Here is a 26,142-nt window from a genome sequence, read left to right as displayed (position 1 = left end):
CAGTTGATTTAGGCGCTGTTGTGGCGAGGCTGCTTTGATGGCAGAGAAAGGGATCGGTTGCATACTCACATCCCCCGCAATCTGTCGGAAAATATTCCTGAACTGTTTTTCCTCTTCACTCCCCTCACGAGCTTTTGCTGAAGGACGCTGAAAAGAGACAACCACGGAAGAGTCGGAACCTTAGCCCAGCAGGGAAGGGAAGGGGGCTGTGGGGCTCACATGCCCTCATGTGAAGGAGCCTCTTACTGAATCTGGAGCTCTTTGGAGGAACAGGTCATCCTCCTGGTCCTTTCCCCCTTTTTTGGTTAAGTGTGTTCCTTGGCAAAACTGTTGAGTACACACTTCATCCCATTGCTCTCCTTTCTTTTGGAAGGAGCCTAAATGATTACTTTCACTGACAGATGTTTATCTTCTCACTTTTTCTTTCAAAACATTGCGAAGGAGAAGTTTGGAGCAGAAGAGGCATATCTGCTCCGTAGCCCCCAGTAGGCTAGGAATTGACCAGAGGGACTGGGGCTTGAGAGCTCTTTGTAATAGGGGGGCCGCCCTTGCTGGGGACAAGTAGCACATGAGACAGTGTCGGTTTCATCGTTTTCCTCTGTCTCGGACACATGCAAAGAGCAAGCCTGATCTCTGAGACTGATACTGGAAAAGGAAGCTATGTGTTACTTTTTCCCCCTGTAATTGTTAAATTACAGGAATTACGTGTAAGAAAGTAAAGTGAATTTCTTGGCTTAGTTCTTACTTTTGATTGTCTAAATGGCTCCCACTTCGCCACCTGCATGCTCTGGCAGTCACGCAGCAGATCAGCATGTTCCCTGTAAGCAGACACTCAAGCCATGCCTCCAGACCCAGCCAGCCTGGGGACAGGATCTGGCTGTCACATCTCACGTCCCTCACCCATCTGCCGGCAGAAACTCTGGATTCACTACCCTGTTTTCATCCTCTCCAGCAGTGAGAAAAAGGAGGAGCGGTGGAGGAGCTCCTGGGTTTACTCATCCTTTTCTCCTATGACCACGGGGACTGGTATAGGGATGTGTAATCCGTAACGGGGAGAGGCTGTGATCATGTCCAGGAGCTCCTGAAGCCCCTCAGGTGCAATTTGCACATGTGCTCTGTGTCAAGCGGGTACCGCTTCAAGGAGCTGAGCAAGAGTGGATTGAACTGAGCTGCTGGTGGGGAAGGGACCTCTCACAGGCAGGATCCTTGTATGAGAGCGCAACCCGGAGTTGTTTTCAAGCAACTAAATCCTCCAGCACAGGTGTTAAATAACTGTGAAATGGTATCTGTTCACTCATGCTCTTTAAATCCACATAAACCAGATGCAAGTTATGCTAAGATTTGATGAAAAGCTGTTAAGTATCTCAGGACACTTCTTTGCCCCATTCCTGTGCTCTCCCCCGCTGCGCTCTCCTGCTAGCCGGACCAAACCCTGTTTCCCCCCTTTCCACTTGCTGCAGAAACCTTTTTCTCGTCTACGTGGGTTTTTTCACCATCTTTGCCAGCATCTTCATCTGCTGTCAGCTCCTTATTGCTGTTTGCTCTGTCGGAAACAAAGATGATAGGCTAGAAGAAGAAAGAAGACAGCAAAAGAGAAGTGGAAATTACACAAGAAATAGTAGAAAGGAAAATATTTCGTGACAACCACTCTGTGGTAAAGCGCATGCAGCAGCGGCTCCCACCCCTGAGAGCCTGACTGGAGACGCCAGAGCCGGAAAGGAAAGAAAAGAAGATGAAGGAAAAAACCAAACTTCCGAAGTTACTGCTCTTCTCATGCTAAAAAGCAAGCTGCAAAAGTCTTTTTCCAAAAGAGTGCAATCTCTGGCTTCTAGCTTTCCTGGTCAGAAAGACAGTAATGGTTTATATGTACCTTCCCCCCCTTTTTTAAGCAAAATAAGCCTCCCAGATTCTCAATTCTCAGTTAACCTGATGAACTTGCCCCTCTCTGTGAAGGAGAGTAGCAATGAAATCAATCTGAAACCTACACAGAAAAGGAGTATTTGTATAGGAGCTTTCTCTCTATTAATTGTTGAAGCGTTCAGCTGTAAGCAGCCACATGCAATTGTTCTGTTTTAGTTTATTTAAAACAAGGAAAGCCGCAACAAGGTGCAAATATGTTACCCTAGAGTATCAACTGCAATTGGCCTGTCTGGAGATTAAAATGCCTGATTACATTTTCAAGGTCCTAAATGTGTTGTGTAGGATCAAAAGGAGAATCCTGGACTTGGGTGAGGAGAAACTTCAGGAAAGAGGAGTAGCTGCATTAGGCAACAGAAAGCAAATGTGAGGGCACGTGTCTGGAGAAAGGGGTGCTTTGCACTAGAAAGGGGTGTCAGGCTGCCTGCGGAGGGGCAGGAAGGACAGGCAGTTAAAGCAACCCAGAGGATTGAGCTTATAAAGCTGAAAAGTTTCTGCTACCCTTCTGCAACCCCCCTGAATGGGAGGGGTATATGATACTAATGCTATTTCATTAGATTTTAGGGCAGGAAGACAATCTCTGCTGCCTGCAAATGGCCTCTTTTCCAGTGCCCTTCAGTAACTAGATGAGTTTCCAGATGCAGAGAAATCATAATGATACCAAGGAAAGCTGCTCCTGCTGCATGCAATTGCACATGCTCTTTGCCTTGCTGGCACTCGGCACATTGCACAAGTACCCACCTTGCCCTTTTTCTTCTTCTGTATAAAAAGAGGCAAAATTAAAAAAAAAAAAAAAAGTGTTTTTAAACAGAATTATAGATTTTACCCAGATTATGCAGAGCTGATGGTACAGTTTGTTTTTTTTTCTCTTGCCCTTTCTCACATTTATTTTTCTCATTCCTACATTCATAAAATTTTTTCCCATTTCCTATATTCCTACAGTTTTCAAATCTCCAAAAATGAGGGGAAAAAGCACCCACCAAGAAATTGCATACTGAAGGACAGAAATTGCACAAACCATAGTAAAACAGTATCCCATCTCATTTGGGACTTTGTCTGCTTGAATAAAATCTCTGTTGTACCTTTAGCTCTGACTATTCCTTTTCTTTTTCCCAACACTTCAGTGCAGCGGAGATCAGATTTCTGTGCCCCCAGACCAATGCTATCTGAAGTGGCAATTACATTCCACCAGATCTGGACAGATATTTTGTTATCGTGACAGCAAACAAAAGGAGAACACTTCTGAGCAAGGTTTGATGGAGCTCAATTCTGTGCAAGAGCATTTCCACTGATTTTTTTTTCAAGACTAATTGTATTGTTAGCTCTAGTATATTCCCACAAAGATGTGTAAAACCCCAGGCTGAAGAGTTAGAGCTCGTTGTGGATGCTAGTTTGAATCACAGTGTCATCAGAATCCCTTTCCAGAAAGCATGCACTTCAAAGTAAGGTACTTTTTTCTTTATTAGATGAGATGCCAATTTCACAAACAAAAGATCTTGGAGTACAGAGCTAGGCCTCCCCTGGTAAACAAATAATCTCCATTGATGGAGGCAAAGGCAACGCTTAGCATCCAGCTTCTTTATGCCAGGAGCAGATTTCAAATCTGGCAAAAGATGTCAGTCTGGCCACATTAGAAAGTAGCATATACAAAGCAAGTGTTAATAGAGGTATCTTGATGAGAAAATGTGGGAATTTATGCTAAAGGAGCCGTCATGTGGCTGCAAATGGTTTCCTGCTGTAGGTTTCCCTAGATGTGATGCTATTCCTCTCCCTGCCCCTATTCATGTACAAAAGAGGTCCAGGACAGTACTTACCGATGGACGCTCTGCCTCAATCATGTTTTCAGCCTCCCTAGAAGAAAGCAGAAAGCAAATAAATCAGGAAAGTGAATGTTCCCAACAGTGCTTGTTTCTGTAGCTGGTTTGTAAGGACCCACTTGAACTTTCCAAACAGCCAGTGGTGCGGGCTGGCTTCCAAGCGTTACAGCTGCGTGTTCTAGACATAGCTTTTTCCCCAGTTTGAGCTGAGCATCCCAAGTACCACTTGCAGGAGGGCTGCTGCCTGGTTAACCCCTCGAAAGAGCCTTTGATAACGCTGAACTTTGGCAGCCGGGAGTAAAACAGAAGCTGTTTGGCCTAAGTGGAGTGACACTACCTGCAATTTGCTGAGCTCTGGGAAACCAGTTGAAGAGCAGGATGGAAAAGAAATAACTACCTACTTCTGTGTTTCATTCGTGACTGACATTAGATCTGGTTCAATGATCTATCTGGTCAAAACTTCAGCCAGTGGCATATTAGCAATAAAACCCAGACAGGTTCATTTTCATTATTTAAAAGGGCTAATGGTATGTTTACAAAGGATATGCTGCAAGTAGTAAGTTTCTGCAAAGACAATTCACAGCAGGCTTTTGTTAGACTCTACAAGAAGCTCAGGGAAATGAGTTAGCAGCTTGGATTTCCTAATGAGGTTAAGAAAATTAAAAGCAGGGTGTAGCAAACTGGGAACGTCACTAAAGCAGAGTAGCGAGCTCACCTCCACCCTCATGGCCAGATAAATGGATCTGCAACTTACTCTGAAAGACTTCTTTTCTCTGAGAAGACCCTCAGGATGAATTCTCCTTCCTGGTGGGGTTCGTATGTTGATGGGATCACCACATACTCGCTGGGAGGTAACCGGAAGCGCTCGGAGATTTCTCGCATGTTTATATAGGTCTTACTTCTAGCTTTGGAGGCATTGTAGAGGAAAAAATCCTTTTGCAAGTGGTGCTTAGTACCATGCATCTGCAGAACAAATGAATCAATTTGTGTTCAAGGAAGTCTCACCTGTTCCCCAGGTGGCTTGTCATGAGGGTGGCGCATGGTTGGGACAGAAAACACAAACGAAGCAGCAGCTTAGCAAGGCAGGGCGCTGACGCGGGGTGCTAGCTGGTAACAGATACAGTCTGTCACCTTAAAGTTGCTACTGGCTGGGTCTGGTTGGCTTCTAAGGGCTGCTCCAGAGCCCACCTGCAGTGTTGGCTGACCTTTGATGTGTAGGCACTTTTATCTGACTGTTTTGTTGGATGCTGAAGTTGTGTTTAACCAAAGTTCAGTTACTTTCCTTGGAGGGTGGCATGGGAAGGAATGGTATATGCAAACTCTTACATGCAGTGTGGTAAGGTGGAGGTGCTTTCAGCGGAAACATGTCCTTGCCTGGACAAAACATGAATTCTGTATCTGCTAAATAAACATGATAATCAAATGTTGCATTGGTTCAAATACGAACATTAACTCAAGAATTGTGGGCTAAGAACACTTGCAGGCTGTTTGCTGCAGAAATAACCACCTGTAAAATAGTCAGCAAAGACAACATTCAGACTTTCATCTTCATGTTTTCGAGGTAAGACAGCCTTCTGGTGAGCTTGTTTGCAAAACCTGTGATGTCAATGATTCAGCTACCGGCAAGCTCAGAAAAACTTAATCCGTGTACTTTTAATACGTTTTCTTCAATGGCTGAAAATACCATTGATTTTTCCAAACAAATTCTAAGACTATAGAGGAAACTCTGTGGCTGCAGGATATAGGCCATTGGCAGTATTTGCAGGAGGAATTTGAAGAGTTTCAGGGTAGTTCTGCATGGAGTGTGATGGCAAAATGCTCGCTGGCGCTGCTGCCTGCAGCCCAGATTCGCTGACCGGCCGTGCAGCCATGGCCAGGTCTCATCCAGAATAGAATTGGAGGGCTGAGGAAAAGGTGCAAGTGAAAATGGGGTGCGTGTGAGGAGGAGCTAAAAATTACTCACAAAATGTTACTAATAAACACTCGAAGCAGAAAGGTTAGCAGTTTCACTTCTGTTACATCCCTGAAAACAAACGTGACTGGATCGTTTCCTGCTGACTTACAGACAGGCACAACAGTAACACTAGCTGTGAGTATACACCAAGATGTCAATCTGCCTCCGTTCTGCTCATACCTCTTTGGGCACCTTAGGGAGAAACAAAGAGAAGAAACAGTCAGAGCTGCCAGGTGAGTCCGCTTGTTTATAGATCACCCAGAAGGGTGTTCACATAGATTTCTGGGGACACAGCCAGTAATTAAAATGCCCCAAGTTACATAAATATTCTAAGCAATTTCTCTCCCCCTTTCTATATTTCTTGGGATCTCCGCGAGACCCACCAAGATCTGAACTAAATATGTTTATGCAAGGGACTGAGCAAATTGACTTCATGAAGTCGATAGCAGGGACAGAGGTTAATCACTATGTATGCGTCTGGGATGTCTTATTCCTTTTTTTACATAATTCTGCCAAAGAAATGTTTAGTCTCAGCAAGAAAGAATGAGAGGGAGTTTGAAGAATGTACGGGAAAGAATATATCAAATTCTGGCACTATAAAAGCCTAAAGAGTATGTTACTTATAGATGGGGTAAACCCTGAGGTTACTATGGTCTGAATGGTTACAAAGCCTTGAATTTCCTTCCTCTCTTCCCTGAGTTCCTTGCGAAGTAAAAATTACAGTTCAGGTAATCGGGCTGATTGATTCAGTGACTCTCTTGGTAAATGTATACTGTCAGAATTTGCGACCGCGGTGCGAAGAACAAAGTCTAGTGCTGGTACCTCGTAGATGGCAAAGCCAATGGTGTACAGGTTGGCTCCAAGCTTGCGTTCTTTCCTCCTGTTTTTCTGCATCAGTGCAACGAGGAAGCTGCAGATAACCTCTTCATCCTCAGGATCATCATCTTCCTCCAGGAGCTTCAAGCGATACTGGGGATTGGTCCAAAATGTATCTGTGAAATCCCACCAACAACCCAAACCAAATATGAAAAGCTTCAGTTTTCTAATGATAACCATGATCAAAGAGAACTTTTAAGTTCCCTGCCTGTGGCTCCTGAAGGAACGGTTAGAATTGGGCTAATACGTATATATTTTTTTATGTGTTTTTTTTTTTTTTTTACGTAGTTTTAAAAAGACTGCACAGCAAAGGAGGATATAAAATGAAGAATTGGCATCTGACAAACTTCCAAAGCACCTAAAGCTATCAGAAAGTGGACTTCCCAAGTGAAATCTAACAGAGTGAAACTGATTTTTTTTTTTTTTTTTTTTTTTTCTCTTACTTGGGGCACTGTGAAGTATTTGAACAATGACTGATCTTTGCCAAGCCTGCCTTTTGGGCTTACGAGGTCCTTTCACAAACATAGCAACAGAAGATTTCCAGCTACAAAATCACGTGCCTCATCCACTGAGGAAGCAAGGCTTTACCTATGGCTGAGCACTGATCAGGCTGTGGTATGACTTAGTCTGTGGGATCTAATATGGTCCCCATCAAAGAGGCTGTATCTCTTAAGACCCATTGCTCACCTGGATAATTGCGGCAGCCTCCAGCTGAGCAGCCTCTCACCCAGCGCCCTTCGTTGACTGACACAGTCCAGGTCTGGAGTTTATCTGCTTCCAGAGTATCAGGTGTGAGGTTACAGATCTCAAGTTTTGTGAAGTGCCTCATGAAATCTTCAAATGATATCCTGGAGGAATTGAGGGGAAACTGAACCCAAATAGATTTACATGGTGGGTGGTTGTCTGAAAGATCCTGGTGAGGTGGAGGAGGGTGACCCTTGTTACTGCCACTATTAGGGCAAGTTTGTGGGGGGAGCACCATGATTTCCTAATGCATTTGGCCTGCTGGTTGGTCAATTAACACAGGTACTGCTACAAATTGGAGGAAACTGTGCTGCGAGGATGGTACAGAGGAAGGGTGATGGAGAGCTTGTGGAAGTGTGGCATAATTAGAGGGACTGTGCTGGTGGCACTCAGTAACCCTGGTGGGAGAATAAGGGGATTGCAGAGAGGGTTTATTGGGAATATGAAAGGGAACAGGGACTGCTGCAACAGTTTTAGCCTATTTAGGTAGTGCAGTGTGAATAATTTTTGCTATAGCTGCATATCTGCTAAAGAAACGCAGGTTTTTGACAGATTCTCACCAGAACTCCCCATCCTCCACGATCTTGTGCTGCAGACGGATTTTCTCTGCTTCGTTAATGAAATTCCACTCGTCTGACCTTCAAAGGAGTAAACAAGTTAGACTACAATTTGTAATACAGTTTTCATTAAAATGTCTACTCTTTACTGTAAGCCTTGTAGACTGGAAAGTCAAGAGTCATCTTGCTACATCCATGTAATTTTTCCTTTGTCAGCCTTGCAACCGTTTGTTCTCAATGCTACCCTCCTCTCCACATGCCCAAATCAAAGAGCCATTGCCTTACTCCTCTCTGCCTTCTCTTCAGATATCCTCTTAGCAGCTCTCAAAAAATCTGCTGAACTGTGTTCATTTTATTTATCTTGAAGACAAAAGTGTTTGCAGACTCTCACTGCTGGAGTAGCTATTTAAATTCCTTTCAGTAGAAGGTAATGAGAAACTTTATCCAAACTTGCTCAGGTACTGACCTCTTGCTTCATCCAGTTCTTCCATAACTTAAAAGATTTTTTCTACTGTCACACCTTGTTTTGAAAATGGACATTGCTGAACTTGCTAGACAGTAAAATCAGATTGACTGTGCCATTAGACTGGGTGCTCTCTTAATTTCCATTGATTGAAGCCCCTCTTAACATCTTTTCTAGATACTCTTTTCTTTTTACAGCTTCAGCTAAGCACTCAAGTATGATCAACTTCAAAGTTCATGTGTCAAAGTCACAGCAAAGACAATTCAGATACCTCATCATTAGATGTTAGGGTCATGCACAAACTGCATAAGGGCAAATAAAGCTGCAATTTATTTTTTTTTTCAAATCACGTGAAGCTCCTTTTTACTCACTTGTCACTCCAAGGTCCATTCCATTCCACCTGCCCCCAGGGGTTTCTTAGCCTTACCAGACGTAGCTTTTCCCCTTTAAATATTGTCTAATTGAAAAAGAAGGCAACAAGAATGGACTGAGAGTAGGTTCAAAAGGAAACGTTCTGCCTGTCAAATCGTTGATACCAGTTCCTCCAGTGATGGTGCTTTCCTGGGCCATCGCCCAGCCTGACCTGCTTGGGGTGAGGGCGGGAAGGCTGTAAGACCAGGAGGTGGCCAACTGTGGCCACCTTTGCCCAGACACGCCATGGTGGAATATCCATTGCCCCAGAAAGCTGGAACCTGGACAGGTTTGTTTCTCCACAAAGCTTTCATTTATTTAAATATAAAGTTTATTCCCTTAGCTCATCATTTGTTTTCTTTTTTTTTTCCCCTTCATAGATGTGCTGACATCCATGACTCTAGCTCCCCATAGCTGGAGTAAAGGGACCATACGTACCTCTTCCACAGCAGTGACAGAGTAGGCATGACCTTTGACCAGCCCACAAGACATCCGTGTTTCGTATTGCATTGGCACTATGGTCTGTTAAACACAAGATAAAAACTTGTAAGAGTCATGCAAAGCTTAGCTAGCTGCTGTGAGTCAGCTATTGCCACCCAGGGCTTTTGGAGGGAGGAGGACACTGTTCAGGTGACAGGGGTTTTTCTCTCGTTCTCTTCTTTGTGTTATCTAAGGTGGCCAAGCTTAGTGCCCACAGAATTAGCGTTGTTGGCTAGAAAGGAGTGAAGCATGAACTAAAATAGCAAAATGTTAATAATATCAATTGGAAAGGGCATTTTGTGATTTACTGTTTCCCTTTGTGTAGGTTACTGCTTTTTGCACTCAGAACATGCTTTTTATATATATATATAGATAGATGTATCGTGCTTAATCAAAATAATTAGATTTTCTATTAGTAGGACTATTCAGCCCTTTCTGGGATAGTATGATCTTGTATGGCTCAGTAAGGTTATTACATATTAACTGGCAACATCAGAGCAGATCAACACCTAGAAGAATGCTTCCATCTTTACACATGGCTGCAATCTTACCACAATGACATTTAAACACCCTATTTAATACACTGTTCCAACCAACTTCACTATTTTTTTTTTTAATTTCCTGTGGAGATGTACATTTTATTCCACAATTATTAAAATTCTCGTGTTTGAATTTTTTTCCAACTGACATTGAGGAAGGGTATCACTTTCTTCAGCGATGTGTTGCTCAGGTGTACGTGCATTTGCTGTCTTGGTAATCAACTGTTAGTTTGTCTGATGTATTTTTATTTGTAAACTTCAGAATGGTCTTTATCTGGGAGATAAATAATTGAGAGGAAGATGGCAGGTGCACACAGTCTGCTGTGTTTGTAGGGGAGATCACTGAGAACGGTGGGAAGGGAAATCCCTGCTATGCACGTGTGGACTATGTGTGAAACCTCCCCTCCTCCATTGTGTCTGTCACTGAGAGATGACCGCAAGGCCCTGCCAGTAACTCTGCCATCCCTTTTTGAGGGCATGAGAAAGGCAGGGCTGGAAATGAAGAATTAGTAAGGTCACACAGATACATTCTCAGCTTGCACTTATAACCTCGTGTCTATTTCCTTTTTTCTTCATTTCTACTCATGTTGTCGCTCCTTCCTCTCTTGTCTATTTCAGAATATTAACTTCTGCTGGTGCCCTGGGCCACTTCTCTAAAGTGCTTCTGAAGTCTGCACTATCTGCCTCTTTCCAGCAGGAATCATCATTTTCTTTTCTGGTGATGGCTCAGGAGTGTGTAATAGCCAACAGCAAAATGGCTGCTGGAACAGCAACTACAGAGAGTTTTCCAAACTGCTTTGAGTAAGCAGTCACCGGGGAGGAAGTTCCCCCCCAAAACATGGGTGATTTGGGCAGCCACGCTTGCAAAACAAGGCAGTCATGCTGGGCTTTCCCAAAGAATTACACCATGTCAGTCTTTTAGGAAGACTAAATATGGATGTCAGAAGAGGAAAAATCAGCTATTTCTTCTGCAAATGCAGAAGACAGTTTGTGCAACCTAAAGTTTTAGGTGATGTAATTGGGGTGGTGGTTGTTTTTTTTTTTCCCTCTATAAAGTGAGGGATGTAATTTCATTGTCATGGAAATGCAGGTCCCTAAAGGGCAAGATATGACAGCTGTTCCTCTACAGATTTGGAAGCTTTTAAGTTTCCCAATATGGGATTTTCCTTTCACGGTTTTAACATCTCTCTGTCTATTTTGCTAGATACTTAGGTATGCTGGAGGTACTTTGTATTTTATCACACGGGTAAAACTTCACACATTCTTCATTTTCGTTGTTACGCATTTTAAATGAGGAACTTAAAGGCAGTAATCTAACAGGAGCACCCAGAGAGCAGATTCCCCTCCGTTGCTGGTCAGAGCTCCATACCACCCTCTGTCTCAAAATAAGTTCACAAGGAGCTTTTGTGCCTGGAATGACAGCTGTGCACGGCTTGCTTGTTCTTTCTTTCATACCCTCTCCACACTTGGCGATCTTGTTCCATTCTAGTATTTTAATTTTCTTGCTCTCTCCATCCTTTGCAAGTGAGGTAGTTTATAAAATCCACTAATCGTGTCCGGTTCCCAAATTCAATAACCAATGTGCCACTTTCACATATTTGATGTGATTTTGCTCTCCATTTCTACTGTACGGGTAAGTATAGAAATTATAAGCCTTTGCCTCAGTATCAGCAAAGCCCTCTAGTATCAGGATTTCAGTCCTTTCAAACGCAGCAACTTTAATACATATGTCAAATAGCATCCATAAGAGCAGGTCTTTAGTGTTGGGATAACTCAGTAAATCCAAACAAGGATTTAAAAGCATAGATGATGTTTTCTCTAACTGTTCTGTCTGTAAGTAAAAGCGCTGCGAAGCAAACTGCTTCTGGAAACATACGAACCCAGGCTGGCCTCTCGTCTGTCCCTTGGTAGTCTACAGTGGAGTGAGTCATCTGCGCGTTTTCTAGATTCTTCACCATTCGAGCAATCAGTTCCCCAATGTCACTCCGAGGAGCTGATCCGTAGGAAAAGCCTAGGTTATCCTGGTACAGAGAATGGGAGAAAAGTGTCACACAGAAAGATGAGGCAGGGAGAGAGAAGAGAAATGATACAAGAAAGATGAGTGGTAAAAGATAGCCTAGCTAACTTCTCTCTCACTCCACGCTAGATGGTCCACGCTTATCTACAGTGGTTGATAGCACTGCTTGTTCTTCTGCCTTTACTGCAACTTCATACTCCATAATGGTTATTGAAGCTCATTTTGGTGCTTTCACTTTTAAAATAACCACAGTAAATGAAGACAACTGAGGGGTTGATTTCCCAAGCATTTGCACACTTAGCACATTTGACATGAAGATTTGTGTCTTAAGAGAGTTGTGGCACCCCCCTACTAACCTCATTTTACTGGGCAAGGCCACTGAGGGTGGGACACTCTGGTTTTACTGTTCGCACCCCTTCTCCCCACCTGCGTGTTCTGCTTCTGTTCATTTCCCTTTTGGCGCTTGCTATTTGCTAATAGGTGGTGTCTAATGGAGATTACTCCATCTCTTAGAAATGGATGTTCGCTATATGGACTAAACCAAGTAGTTCCAAAAGGTGGCATATATTTAATTATAGATGGAGGGGTCCTCTCCTCTATCATTTCTTATGGCTCATCTGCAAAGTTCATATGGACTCACATCAATGGAGCTGGCCATGAGGGATCCTCTGTCAATAGCATGTTTCATGATTTTATAGATATCTTTAGGGGCATCCTTTATCTCGTAGAACTCTGTGACTCCTCCAGTGAAGTCCTCCATGGCTTCAGTGGTGTTGCCTCCTTTCAAAGCTTCATATGACCCATGGAGTCTTGGAAAGAGAAAAAAAAATAAGATTCTCTTTTACACAGATACCTATATATTTACACTTGTGTGTGTGTATAAATAAAGATATGTAAACACACATACTTAAGAAAAACACAAACCATCTGTTTGGTAACCCTCAAGTTAAAAGTTTTAAAACATGCCACCTGCACACATCAAAAAAAAAAAAAAAAAATGTTGAGAATCAAGTGTAGACCTCTGAATGAGCAGCAAACCCCCTAGAAAATATGCTTTACCCCATCCCCGATTCTGAGGCATGAGGATCTATGAGAAATGGCACTGGTATGTTCAGAGCCTCTCTACATGCTCATTATCGGTCCTGTATGCAATGGTTTAGTGGTTTGACCACATCCCCAGCCACAAGCCTCGGTAGGGACCCCATCACAGTCTGGTAGGTCATTTTACTTTGCATAGGCCTTTTCCAGGAGGGCGCTCCAGAACTCGTTGCGCTGGGAGGACTTGGTAAAGACCAGCTGGTTGTTGTACGTGGGTAAGCAGTCATCGATGACAACATCCACCCAGTCTCCATAGCGCCAGAACTGAATAAAGGCAAAAAGGAAAAAAAAAACACTCTGAGTTGACTTGGTGCAGGGAGGGGAAACCTGGCTGAAAGGCAGGCCGAGAGAGGAGAAACGTGGAAATTAACTGCTTCATAACGTGGCAAAAAGTGATGGCCGTTGGGAGGGAGGCAGCTGGACTGAATACCCCTGGGCAACACATGCGGGCTAGTGAGAGGTCCCTCAAGGGAAGCCAAGGGAATTAGGGAAAGCAGTCAATCTTTTTCTGAATAAGCGGTTCTTCAATAACTTGTTTTTGACGGAGGCCAGCTGCTTGTGGGCCTAAAAATAGATGCTCTTGCCAACTACCCGCGTGCCTGTGCTGGCTGTGGTGCTGCATCTGAGCAGCCAGGCAGGACCGGGCACCTGTTGCTATCCCTTACACGCAGGACATCACAACCTGCAAACACTTCCTTGGTGGGTTAATACTCCCTAATTCCCTGTATAGGCTGGCCTTTCTGTGACCGCCCTGTTGGAACAATTTAGGGCGAGGCAATTCAATCTCTCTTCCTTTCCCGCTGTCGCTTACACGTCCAAAGGGTGGAGAAGTGAAAGGGAAGAGCGCGCTGACAGCTGAGTGCTCTCTTGGGTAAATACAGTTACGTCTGCTTCCCGCTAGACGGAGGGACTCACCTGGAAGTGAAAGATGCCAGCATAGTTTTGTATAAAGGACTGGTCGTGTGGTATGACTCTGCAGAGCAGTTTTTTATTCAGCGTCAGGCAAGCAATGGCAGCTAGGAACCAGCAGTCACCTGAAAGTGAGCAGAAGCAGCAGACAAAATGAAGGGACAGAGCAACTGGAATCAAAGGGAAAACCTGAGATACTGCAAAGTGACAACGTTAATTCGCAGTAGAGCGTGCCATCGTCGCCTTTCGGGAGAGGGCTCTTCTCCATGTGTTCTGTAGTACTTTAGCACTTTATTTATTTGTGCTCTGGAAATGCTCATTGGCATCATTCATGGCTAGGTACATGCCTGTTAAACAGATGTTCCCCACAATTTAGAAAAAGCCTAAAATCTGATGAGCGCTGTTGCCTGTGTTAAGATTTCCCTGTCCCACATGAACTCCTATCTGATTTCCCGTGTTAGTTTTCCCTCCAAGCTCAGGGCAGAGACCAGCTGAGAAATAACTCTCTCCCAGGCAGACATCTGTACAGCTGAGGCTCAGTCTCACATTTTCATGTTCTGGTCTCAGGAAAACCCACTGTCCCAGTCATCGTTCTCTGGGGCCTCTTTCCTGCTTCATTGCTCCGATGCCTTTTCCTCTTTTTGAATCTGTGTCTGTGCTGTTGTAAACACTGTCCCCTTTAGCATTTTTCAGTTCCTCCTTCAGACTCTTGCACAAGATTGCTGCCTCTGTAGGAGCTCTGGGCAAGTGACTTTCTCCCATAGTACTTCTGTGTTCAGCAAAGGATGCCTCAACCCTTAATTAAAACCTCCTAGCTGCTATTGTAAGAGAGGTTATAGGCTAAGCTGGCCTGAGCAGTGTGAATTAGTGGGGTGAGAGAATTGCACGAGGTAGTAAAAACTAAAACTGACTGCAGGGAGTTGTAAAAGAAATTTATGAAACTGGTGGAGGGATAAAACATAGAAATACATAGATGTATATATTTTGGAAAGCCAACTCTATACATACTTCCTTGCTAGCAGCTGGTGTAGTGCTATGCTTTGGATTTGGGATGAGAATAGTGTTGGTAGCGCGCAAGTGGTTTTGGTGGTTGTTAAGCAGTCAAAGTCTTTTCTGCTCCTCACACTGCCCCACCAGCGAGTAGACTGGGAGGGCACAAACAGTTGGGAGGGGACACAGCTGGGACAGCTGACCCCAACTGACCAAAGGGATATTCCATACCATCTGACGTCATGCTCAGTATATAAAGCTAGGGGAAGAAGAAGGAAGGGGGGGACGTTTGGAGTTATGGCATTTGTCTTCCCAAGTAACTGTTATACGTGATGGAGCCCTGCTTCCCTGGAGATGGCTGAACACCTGCCTGCTGATGGGAAGTAGTGAATGAATTCCTTGGTTTCCTTTGCTTGCACGCACAGCTTTTGCTTTACTTATAAAACTGTCTTTATCTCAACCCACGAGTTTTCTCACTTTTATTATTCTGCATTTTACTCTTCTGATTGTCTCCCCCATCCCACCGGGTGGAAGTGAGCGAGCGGCTGCGTGGTGCCTAGTTGCTTGTTGGGGTTAAACCATGACAGTCACCTATTTCCCTGTAGGAAGGATGTGGGGTCAACTGTGAACAGGAGTTTTCTAAACTATCCAATGTTCAGCAGAACTCAAAAAGGTAAACAATGCTATAAGTAGTTGAGGAAGAAATGGAAGACAAAAGAGAGAATATATTATGCACATGAATTCATTTGTGTCCACAGCTTGGAAACTCTGAAGTTCTTGTCACTTCAAAAAAAAAAAGGCAACAGGTTTTTTTGTTTGTTTGTTTTTAAAAAAGGACTGGGAAGGTGAGGACAGTCACAAGCACAGAAATTAAATGAAAAGATTAACACATATTAGAATGCATTAGCTTAGGAGGAAGGTCGCAGGAGAAGTTATAGAACCATGAAAGATATGGCAAAGCTGAGTGGGGAATGACTGTACAAAGCAGTGCAGATGAGTGCCACGTAGATGACTGTTGCAGAGGCATCACTTGTACCTAAGTAGAAGCTCTGTATATCAAAGTCTCTTTGAGCATCTGAAAAATTCTTCAGTATAGGGGTTGTCCTTGAGTACAAGGTACACTTAGCTGGAGGCCTTCAGTAGATCCTGTATGGAAATAACAGGACTAAAAACCTGAAAAAATACAAGAGTAGCTGACCAGATTTTTCTCTCAGTCAAATAACTCCTTCTCTTTACCTCTTATTCTCATCTTAACATTTATTGTTCATCCTCAAATCCTGAGAGAAAGGCCAAGTGGTGCTTTGTAACACACTCATGATATTAATTCATGAAAAGCAAAATACCCTGCAAAGCATCCTTTGCTTAAAGTTCTTGCCTAGATTGCTACTAGGCAGACATCAATGATTTGCTATATAGAGAAGGAGTCAGTAGATGTGTAGCGGTATACTGAAACAGAGGATTTCAAATGTCACCTTGGAAGCAAAAGAAAATTGAGAGCAGAGTTATGACGCAGACTTTAAAAAGTGGTGGGCTGAAGTAAGAATTTCCTACCTAATTCTCCTTGGCAGATATCTGTTCTGTTGGCTCCACCAATGATAAACCGTGGATTCTCACAGATTTCCTGCAAAATATAAACACATGGGTGAGCAGGAAAAACATGCATTATGATACCTGTTTGCCACAGAAATAAAGGCTGGTTTAGGGCAATGTTTTCCTGTAAGAGAGTTTGTGGATATCAAAATCTCTTGCAGAGTTTTCAGCAGGAGAGTTTCACTACGGAAATGTTTTAGAATCTGGATATTCCAGACTTCAGGCAGAGATTTCTCCAAACTCCTGGTCTACAGGGTTTAGTAGGTAGCCTGGGGGGCGTCCTCTGTAGAGTTAAAATGAGGAGAATAGGGAAAAATATTTTTTCCATACAATGAAAAAAGAAACACTGGAGGAGAGAGGAGAGCCGGTAGGTGGAAAGAACATCAGGGGACCAGATTAAATTCTTTAAAAGTGACTGCAGGTTTAAGGCGTCCAATTTGCAGTACCTAACGTGCTGAGGTATTAATAGGGTTGAAGAGTACGTTTCATTAGGAATGAACCCCAGTAATACTCCTCTTTGAAATTTGCTCAGTATCAGATATTTAATTCTCAGGAATAATCAGTTGCTGGTTAAGAGATTTTACTCTTTTCATCATGTTGCAGTATTTAATGGCCAATGCTGTATTCAGAAATGTAATAAATATCATCTGTCCCCAAGGACAGGAAGCTCTTCTTTTGTCCTGCACTTAGGACAATGTATTAGGTTTGTCAGTATTTACACTAGTACAGAATGGACACAAGATGCTGTACAGGTATAAATAATTAAGAAATTGCTGTAGGAAAGAAAGAACTATGCAGGAACTACCAGCAAATGGAGGTGGGACTGTTGCAGGGTTACACAGAACCTCTTCCATATAGGACAAAGAACCACAGGATATAGGAAAGCCAAGGGAAGAAATAGGTACAACCTGTACTATAGAGACAAAAAAAGTCCCTGCTTTATGCCATCACTCATACTCAAATGCTTGGTATGGGGAAGAAAAGGAAGACACCTAACTTTTGGACCCATCTCTTGTGAGGGTAAGGTATTGCAACCTGAGGACCACTTCAATGAGCAGCTGCAAATGGGGAAGAAGACAAAGTGTAGTCCAGGAACCAAATTTGCTGAAAGATGGCAGGGCTGGGGTGAGAAGGAGAAAAAGAAAACAACTGACAATTGCTTGTGTGGCAGTACAAGCAGCTTTTTTCTCATGTCATCAGCGTAGCCCTGGATTTTCCCAGACTCATGTTTCAGGTCTGGTAGTTTCACTTGGCTTGAGCCCACTTTTTTGCTCCTTCCCAGTAATCAGCAGAGTTGCTTTGATGTAAATATTTGGATTAGTCATATAGCCAGAGAGACCAGCTTCCAGCTCCCCGCAGCAGTCACCTTATTCTCCTCGAGGGAGGGAATAGAGGGATTGTCCTGTTATTTTGGGCCTCGGTCAGCTGTCCTGGGGTCTAGTTCCATCAAGGCAGCTGTTTGACATGCCTTCATGCTTTCCTCCCCCCACTTGCTCTGTTGAAAATATTCTTCCTCACGTTGCTGTGGTGCTCTCCTGAAAACTAGCGGTGACATGCCAGGTTTTCATATTGTGTTTTTTTTCAGCCTCTATTACTGTATTTTAACTTGATCCTACTCCTATTGAAGTATCAAGATCTGAAATCCAGCTGTGTTTTAGATGAAGGCAGTTAGATGCTGCCTAAATGTTTCCAAATATTAAACGTACAGTGATGATTGTTCCTCAGAGCAACTTATTGAATCATGGACTTGTTTGCATTGGAGGATGGTTGGTAAAGGAATGCAAAGGAGGGAATCATACAATTGTCACATGGACTGATTTAGCTATGACAGAAATGCTTTTCTTGCATTTCTTTATGGTGGCCAGGTGCGTTTAGTACATTGTAGATATGCTTTTAATATTGTATTACTCTAGTTCATCTCCAGCTGTGCTAGTTGTGCTGAGTACAGCCAAAGTTACAGGGAAAGGCTGCAAGGTCTTCCAAGGCTGATGAAAAGTACTTAGTCAGCAGAGTGAGACGACCTGGTGTGCAGGTGGCAGGTCTGTCCTTCCAGTCCCCCTGGCTGAGCAAGGGATTGCTCTTCATGTCTTCAGTCAAGTTATTGCAGAGAATCCCAATAGGCCACAGTTCACTGATGTGATGATTCATCTAGAAAGAGCCTCTTCCGATCCGAGTGCCTCAGACTGCCTTGGTACTATCCAAAGGACCTTTGTTTTCACTGGGTTGATTCAGTTCAGACTGTAACTTCATTACAAAGAGTCAAAGTTAAAGCAAGGGAGACAGAAAATCCTAGGAAAAACCCCTTAGCACTGCATGCTGCTTTCTGGGCAGAGCATACTTATGACTCAGTTGGAAAAGAGCACTGGAAAATGCAAAGGCAGCACGCAAGTGCCAAAAATGTCATTTGACCTTTGTTATATTTTCATTAGCTTTTCTTCTGTGTCAGGAAAAATCCTCCAGTCAGCTTATACTGTTGCGTCAAAAGGCATTCATTCCTTTAAAAACCTGCTGTTAGTAAACTATGGAATTCTAAGTAAATTCCCTAAACTGCTCCTATCAAGTAGAGGAAGCATCTTCTTTGGCTCTGCCTAAGACAATCTGTAGCCCCGTCCTTCTCCCTTGGCCTCTCACGGCCTAGACCATGCTATTAAATTGCTGTGCTGCAAACTTCAAGGCAGACTTTGACGTTGTCAGACACCAAGCTGGTTTTAGAATTTCAGAGTTGGATTACCCTCATTTGAAAGTCCTGCCTTGGTGGCACTAAATGCTGTCTTTGCTTTGTGGTACCGCCTGCAGAGGCACACACTTTGTGATTATTAAATTCAAGCAGCTTCACACCTGTGCAGCAGATGATCTGACTGGTTCCTTTTCATTCTATGCAAAATCCACTAGTCTGCTGACTTGATTTCATTTGCATTCACTATGAAAAGAAAGCTCCTCCTGCTGGTTTTCTTGGCTATGGAGAGGATCAACATAGGGAAGTCATTGAATCTGGAGGTTAATGCTGTGACCTCCTGGATCTGAGCACAGAGAGTGACAATAGTGCATTTGAAGGCACAGTGTCATGGCAGAGCTTTCCTATTCATGTCCTAGTGTCATTAGATTGAAACAGGACTACAGCAGGACCTCTCGATACTCTGCATTATGTTATAGTACAGACTTTTTCTCAGCTCTCAAAGATCGGTCACCTCATCCCTGCTCTCAGCTGACAGAAGCTCCCAAAGGCAGCAGAGGCATGGGAGGCTGAGGCTGTCAAGAAAGCTGAGCACAGCCCGTCCCTGGGCTGGATATGACCTGGTGCAGGTGAGGATGGCTCTTTGGGCTTCTCTTCCCTTCCATGGGTGAGCAAAGGATTTAATATTATGCATCAACTGAGGGGGATTTTCTTTCCCCTCTATGGACCTAAACCACGCTCACACATACTCTGAAGAGAAACACTGGGTGGATCCTGCAGTCTTTACTCAGGGAAACTCTCAGGGCTGCCACTTGGCTTTTGGCCAAATTGGGTATTAGGTGGTCTGCTCTGCGCATTCATGTCACAGCACGGCAGTCACTAGCTGGGTAGAATTACAGGGGCCTTCTCGCCGCCCCCATGCCAAGGCTCACAGCTGCCCAGCGTGGCCGCCGTCCTTCTGACGGTAAGGCACAAGAATGGTCCCTGTGCCCTCGCTGCCCTCGCAGTGGCACAGGGCAATCATTTTGGGAGGCGGTGGAGGAGGACCTGACCTCCAGAAGAGCCTGACGCATAAAAGCATGGAGTAGCCCTGGGGCTGGGATGCTGGACACCTCTCACCACATCAGTAATGGATTGCAGGAGCCCTGAGGAAAAGGCCGAGTCACAGGACGGCCATTGCCAGGGGAAGCGTAGAGAGCCCAGGTCCTGGCAGCCCACACGTGGGAGGGGGAGTTGCCCACGCAGGGCTCAGTGGGCACCTCAGCTCAGAGCTGGGCATCGGGAGAGTGCCATCCATATGGCTGACTGGCTCTGTGGAGTCCTTGTTAAATCCCGGGTGCAAAAGTTGACTCAGAGCCTTTCCGTATGTCAGCACAGTATGCTGAGAACTACAGTGGAGAAGCACTATTCAGCTGAGGAATGGTACTATCGTCAATAATCAAATAACACCATCATCAATAACCAAATACCACCATCATCAATAACCTCAAATTGTACTTGGAGCTTGCAGAAAAACTTGCACTCAACAATCCCATGTCAACTCATGTCATCGCAAATAATGCTCGTTTAAGCCCAGCGTTAATCTTTTGTGTATATTATGTTCTCATACATTGATCTCATGTGGGTGGGGGGAGCTTGGAGACAAATTGGTTAGGTGGCATGACTAAGGTGACACAGGAAGCCAGAGGCAGTCAGGAACAGGTTGCCTATTTCTCAGGTCTCTGTTTTAACTGAGATCTTAGAGCACGTTTATCCCTTGTTTATTTGCTGCTTCTGGGGGCATGTGGCATATACAATATCCTATAGAAATCAGGGAAAGGATTTAGAGCCAAGCCAGTGTTAGGATACTCTCTCAGGACTTCTGAACTGTCTGGTATTTTGTTTTCTTTTAGAATACATTATCAAGTCTGATTCAATTCAAGTTTGACCTGAATTTCAAAGCGATTAAAAATTACCACTTTAAGACTATCGTTTACAAGCTAGTCACTTTCTTTGCCAAAAAAATGCCATTGCAATTTAATAAGAACAGAAGTTGTCTGTATCTTTATAGATTATTACAAAACATGGCCTGTGGAGTCAAATCTTTGCATCTAGTGCTTCAATGATTCCTTTGATCTTTTATCAAAACGCTCTTTAGCCCACTATTATTACTTCATATTAATTTGACTTTATGATGTTCTGTTAATATGTCTGTCTATTGTGGCTATTTGCGTACATACTATTATTGGGCAAGTCCTCCTCCCAGTGCTATATAACCTACAGTTTCAGAGTCCAGTGAAGCAAAGTCCTGGGTCAATTGAGATCAGCACCAATAAATACAGTTCTTTTGCATCAGCGCCCAAGAGAAGTCTCGCTTCGCAGTTGTGGTACAATGACAACATGGGGGGATACATTATAAAAGCAGAAAGCCTTAAATGTGAGTCTCTCCTCTTTGGGGGCATGCTAGGTACAGCAGTGACCTGAATTACAGGGTTTGTTTTAAAACAAACGCACACATTTGCAACAGAAGGCACAGGCCTGGGGCGTCCCCAGAGGACAGCCATCTCTATCGGGGTCAGGACCGACTGGACCCATGATCCCACCGCACACCAGTAGTCGGCAGGCGCAGACTGCAGCGCTCTGGATCTCCTGCCTCTGCTCTACCTGCAGCTGGCACCACAGATACATCAGGCGTGAACACTTGTGTCAAAAGATCGCAAATAGCTTTAGTTCTGATGTTTAGGTCCTATTTTGAGTCTTTCTACAATCCTCAGCATGCTGCGTGAATAATAAGTATAGAACTCCAAAGCCTATTTGTTAATGAGTGGCTTAGAGAAATATCTTTGGGATAGAGGCCCTGAAGCCTGAACCTTCCCCAAACCAAAGGCTTGGTCTGTGCATGCTCAAATATATTAGACCAGTGGGAGGTTACACTGTGCTTTTTTTTTTTTTTTTTTTTTTATGCTTTGATGTTTTCTCACATGCACACCAGCAATCTGTCTGCCCCAGGGTGCTGCCACTCATCCGCTGTACCGCTATATGGCTTTCCCCTCTGTAGAAATAGGGGAAATCCCATCCCTTGAAGACGATTGACTTGTGGCTGCATTTAACTCGTTCACACACATTTCCAGGAGCTGATGCAGCTGTGGTGATGACGAAGGAATGACAGAGCGCATACGGACAGGGCACGGCAAACAGGGGAGTCACGGTGCCCCCCCCATGTTGCCCACACTGTTGTGACAGCGGCACATGGCCTTCCCCTGCGTCTGTAACAGCTACCTGCGAGGGTACCTCCTGCTACTCAAATCTGGAAGAGGCGGCCAAAACCCGCCAGAGAGAGGGAGCTGGGAAAGCTCCTCAGAACCACGTCCTCGCTGCTGGACAGAGACGGCACAGGCTGAGGCAGCGCCCCAGGGCTGCCTTGCCGGAGGGTAGCAGCCGCCCAGCATGAATGACAGGGAAAGAGGAGAACTCCTCCTGTGTAGGATGGGGAATCAATTGGGAATTGAGGGAGACTCAGGGTGGGAAAGTAGAGGAAGATTGGCTGGGGAATGCCCACAAGACAGGAAAAATAAACAGGATTAGTAGGCAGGAGTGGGTCCTCACAGTGATAACAACACTCGCATTCATGGTAAGTGGATAATATGCTAAGCAACTTTTCTAAGTTGGCTAAGCAATGTTGGGAACAAACAACTGAATAAAAGCATGTTTCAGACCATAACCTGCCTTTTTTTCTTTTTTTCCCCCACAGATTAGGAAACCAGCAGAATGCTAAAGTAAAGTTGTAAGTGAAATAAGGTAGTGTTTAAAAATTAAGCCTCAGCAAACCCAGTAACTTGTAGCAGAATGAGGAGAATTTTTCTTTGGTAGTTTCAGACATGAAAATCGCTAGCAAAGCATGCAAGAAGAAAATGAAATTCCGTATTTCTTTTTCTACATATTTTGTTCCATCTCTTACTTTGTTTCATTTTGGTTTATTGTATTTTAGTCATTATATACAACTCTCTGAGCTTCCACAGCCCTAGTTAGTTCTTCCAGGAGAGCCCTAAGGAAATATATTTCCAGCTTATTCCCCCTGCCTCCCCCGACACACACTTTCTGCAAAAATGTCAGCTCAGGGTGAATACTTCAATTTACAGAAAGTAAAAGGCACTCAGCAAACATGTTACTTACATGAGGTCTTTTCCATTCAAACTTGATGGGTATTTTCTGGCTGTAGAAGAGGGAGGATTCATTTGGTGGGAAATCAGGATCTTCATAGAGGATGTTCTTCTCCAGGCACTTCTTGTGAAGCTCTTCATAGGTCTTCTCCTTTACTCTGATAATGGGCTGGTTGCGACTTATAATGGCAGAATAAATTCCCCCTGTGCCCCCACCCGCACCCTCAGTTGTAGTGCTAAGAGTAGCGCTGGGAACTGACCCAGCACCTGTCTTCTGAGCCACCGCTGCATTTATGGCGGACGGCATCGGAATCAGGCTTAAAGCAAATGTGAAAGAAAGCAAGACCTTGCAAACTGGAAGGAAATTCAAGAAAAGAGGAAGTTGCTGGGTAAACCGCTTTTTCTATCCGTTGAAAGTCTCCTAGTCAAATTTGCAAGCAACAAAATTCTTTGTGGTTGAGCACGTTGTGCATCCTCCCACAGGGCAGTATTTTGTCATAAGAAACTGGAATTTATTCCTCAATGTGGACCAAGATAATCTGTTGGCTAACTCCTATGCCCGAGTTGTAGTATCAACAGCATGTGTGTGTGCCTGTCCTGTGCGTATAAGCGCCCAGAAGGGACAAGCTTTAACCCGTGAAATCTAAAAATAACTACAGGCAAAGAGTGACAGAGATGGAAAGTGAGAGGGAGGGGGTTAGTGAGTTGGTGTCAGTCTTCTGCGCAGCTTGTGCTGAGGCCAGGCATGTTCCTGGGACAGGCTCCATGTGTAGGCTGACTGCTGGTGCGAGCAGCTCATCTTTTCCTTAAGTAGAGAGAACGGTGAAACTGGAAGCTAAACTCCTGCTGGTTTGGGAACGTACTTATGAGGTACTGCCAGCCAATAAGCTAGTCCTGACACTCCTGAAGGAACTGCTGTACTTGACTTGTTGTTTCTACCTTTTGCTGCAGAAAAGATATGTAGAGATTTTTACTAGTAGAGTGGTTTATCTGAAGACACGCTCCTAATGGTGAAAAAGGTAATTATTTATGCCACTGAGGTCAGGTCAATACCTGCCAGCTGGGTTGGCCTCCTCTAGGAAGCAGACCGCCAGCACTAAGATTCGTCTGGTGATAGCTACCTACCATGTAAAAAGTACCTTTTCATATCAGGGCAGAAATACTTATAAGGGGACCAGTGTGGAAACTGGGCTATTCTCTGTGTGTTAAGGATATACCGATCTTAGAGGAGATGTCTGACTTTGCAAATTTATTTTGTCACACAACAGTGGGATACGGGGCAAATTCAGTCTCCATGAAAGAAAATCTAAACACGTTGCTCTTTTCTATAATTCAGTTCTTTAAAAGGTGACATTGTTTATGTGTCAAGAAAAGCCATCTAACAAACATCTTGATTTTTCTTTGATTGGGAAGTCTTAAATCACACGATGACATCAGTGTTATTTTTGCCTAATGACACTAGTCTCTGGATTCTGGCTCATGTACATATCGCTGACCTTCTGCCCTAGTACTATGGTGTTTTATGAAGCCCTGATTCTTTCTTTCTGAGCCATTTGCTTGGTTTACACATTTCAAATCAACAGTATAATGGGCAACCTCTACACCTCATTAAAAAAAATTCACTAGGGGAACTTTTAAAGAAGGTAATATAGTTGGCAAACTTGACTAACCTCTGGGAGTATTAATCCTCAGTCTGGTGGCCTAAATCCTGTTAATTTTATCATGAATGCAAGCCTTCTTGCACCAACAGGGCAATCAGAAAGGACAGATTCAAGTGATTATGGAAACAGGAATGCGATTGCTTCAGGATGGATTGTCCAGATGCAGAATTGATGACTTCCTCATTACATTTAGGTGCAAGGATTGGAGGGCTCATACTTGACATTACTTTGCAGGACAGCTTGGCAGAGCCATGTGTCACTCTTTCCAGGATATTTCAAGAGCAATGCAAGTAGTGTGATGCAAGACCCTCTCACTGCACAGCTTCAGCAAAAATGCTCATTTTGGAGCTTCTGCATATGTTCTTTCTTTCATATACTCCCCTGTTGCCCAATACAAAACTTCATCTGTTGTGTCTTGTACAGAGAGCTCTGTTTAGGGAAGAATATCAGTAGCACAGGTGTGGCATTTGACAAACTCCTTGTGGGCTGCTGGGGAGGATCAAGTGAAGGATTAGCAGTATTTTATTTTCTTTCCTTGGGATGGTCAGTAAGTGTGAGGGTATGACCTGCTGCTACTGCTACAGCTAACAGTTCAGCTAGTGCCTGCATAGGGAATGGCAGGTAGACATGCACTTCTCAATTCTAGCCCAATGTTGCTCTTTATGGATGTTCAGGAGTATTATGTGGTTATACCTATTCAAAAAACAGCTTCTTTTCTTATTTTTTACTGGACAGATGGTTTTGTTATGTAGGTCTCTTTTGTGAGAAACAGCAGTTGCTAGTAAAAAATAACCGGTGTCGTTAAAGAAACACAAGTTACCATAGAAAAGAATGGATGTCCTGTCTGCTACAAACAGCAAAACAAACCCTTTGTCCTTTAGGAATTAAACCACCTTTTGCAATGGAATTTTTTGCAAGCAGAAGTACCCCAATAGCTGACCTGTTCAGACAGAGCAAAAGTGAACTACATGGACGACAATCTTTCTATTTAATTTTGATGAAGTTTTATCTCCAGTTGTTTTCACTAATTGAATTCAATTACTATTTTGTAAAGCTATACTATAAATTTATTTCTTCATTTATGGCATAAATATGTGGAAGAGTACGTGAATTGCTAAAAATATCAATGTAAATTATATTCTTTGAAATTTATTTCCTCAGATCTAAAGACACAACTGCTAAAATATTCAGCAACTAATTCCTATTGAAATCCATATAAGTTAGGCACTTCATACCACTGAAAATTTGACCCATGAGTATATACTATAGTGCAGATATCATAATGAGGGCCGGAGTATAGAAGCTA

General features: G+C 43.7%; 1 protein-coding gene across 3 annotated transcripts in view; it reads right to left on the bottom strand.

Annotated features, from left to right (window-relative positions):
- Positions 1-23,768, bottom strand: part of CAPN3 (calpain 3) — a 34,717-nt gene extending 10,949 nt beyond the window's left edge. Inside the window, exons 1-16 of one of the 3 annotated variants that reach the window (XM_082484778.1) lie at positions 23,189-23,768; positions 16,324-16,393; positions 13,789-13,907; positions 13,004-13,137; positions 12,416-12,584; positions 11,639-11,779; positions 9,178-9,261; positions 8,700-8,785; positions 7,869-7,946; positions 7,252-7,412; positions 6,462-6,680; positions 4,489-4,720; positions 3,732-3,768; positions 2,659-2,676; positions 1,465-1,566; positions 70-147 (exon numbers count right to left, since the gene is read on the bottom strand). In XM_082484778.1, the coding sequence (XP_082340904.1) occupies positions 70-147; positions 1,465-1,566; positions 2,659-2,676; positions 3,732-3,768; positions 4,489-4,720; positions 6,462-6,680; positions 7,252-7,412; positions 7,869-7,946; positions 8,700-8,785; positions 9,178-9,261; positions 11,639-11,779; positions 12,416-12,584; positions 13,004-13,137; positions 13,789-13,907; positions 16,324-16,393; positions 23,189-23,482 (2,022 nt within the window). In that variant the 5' untranslated portion in view covers positions 23,483-23,768. Of the gene's footprint in view, positions 1-69; positions 148-1,464; positions 1,567-2,658; positions 2,677-3,731; positions 3,769-4,488; positions 4,721-5,797; positions 5,874-6,461; positions 6,681-7,251; positions 7,413-7,868; positions 7,947-8,699; positions 8,786-9,177; positions 9,262-11,638; positions 11,780-12,415; positions 12,585-13,003; positions 13,138-13,788; positions 13,908-16,323; positions 16,394-23,188 lie in introns of those variants that run through there. The other 2 variants (XM_082484777.1, XM_082484776.1) reach the window with 2 other exon arrangements.
- Between the last annotated feature and the right edge of the window lie 2,374 nt (positions 23,769-26,142).

This window comes from Vanellus vanellus, assembly GCF_965231255.1.
Source record: "Vanellus vanellus genome assembly, chromosome: 6".
In the NCBI taxonomy this organism is placed as follows: domain Eukaryota; kingdom Metazoa; phylum Chordata; class Aves; order Charadriiformes; family Charadriidae; genus Vanellus; species Vanellus vanellus.
The sequence above is the reverse complement of the archived record's forward strand: the minus strand, read 5'-3'. Positions and strand labels throughout refer to the sequence as shown.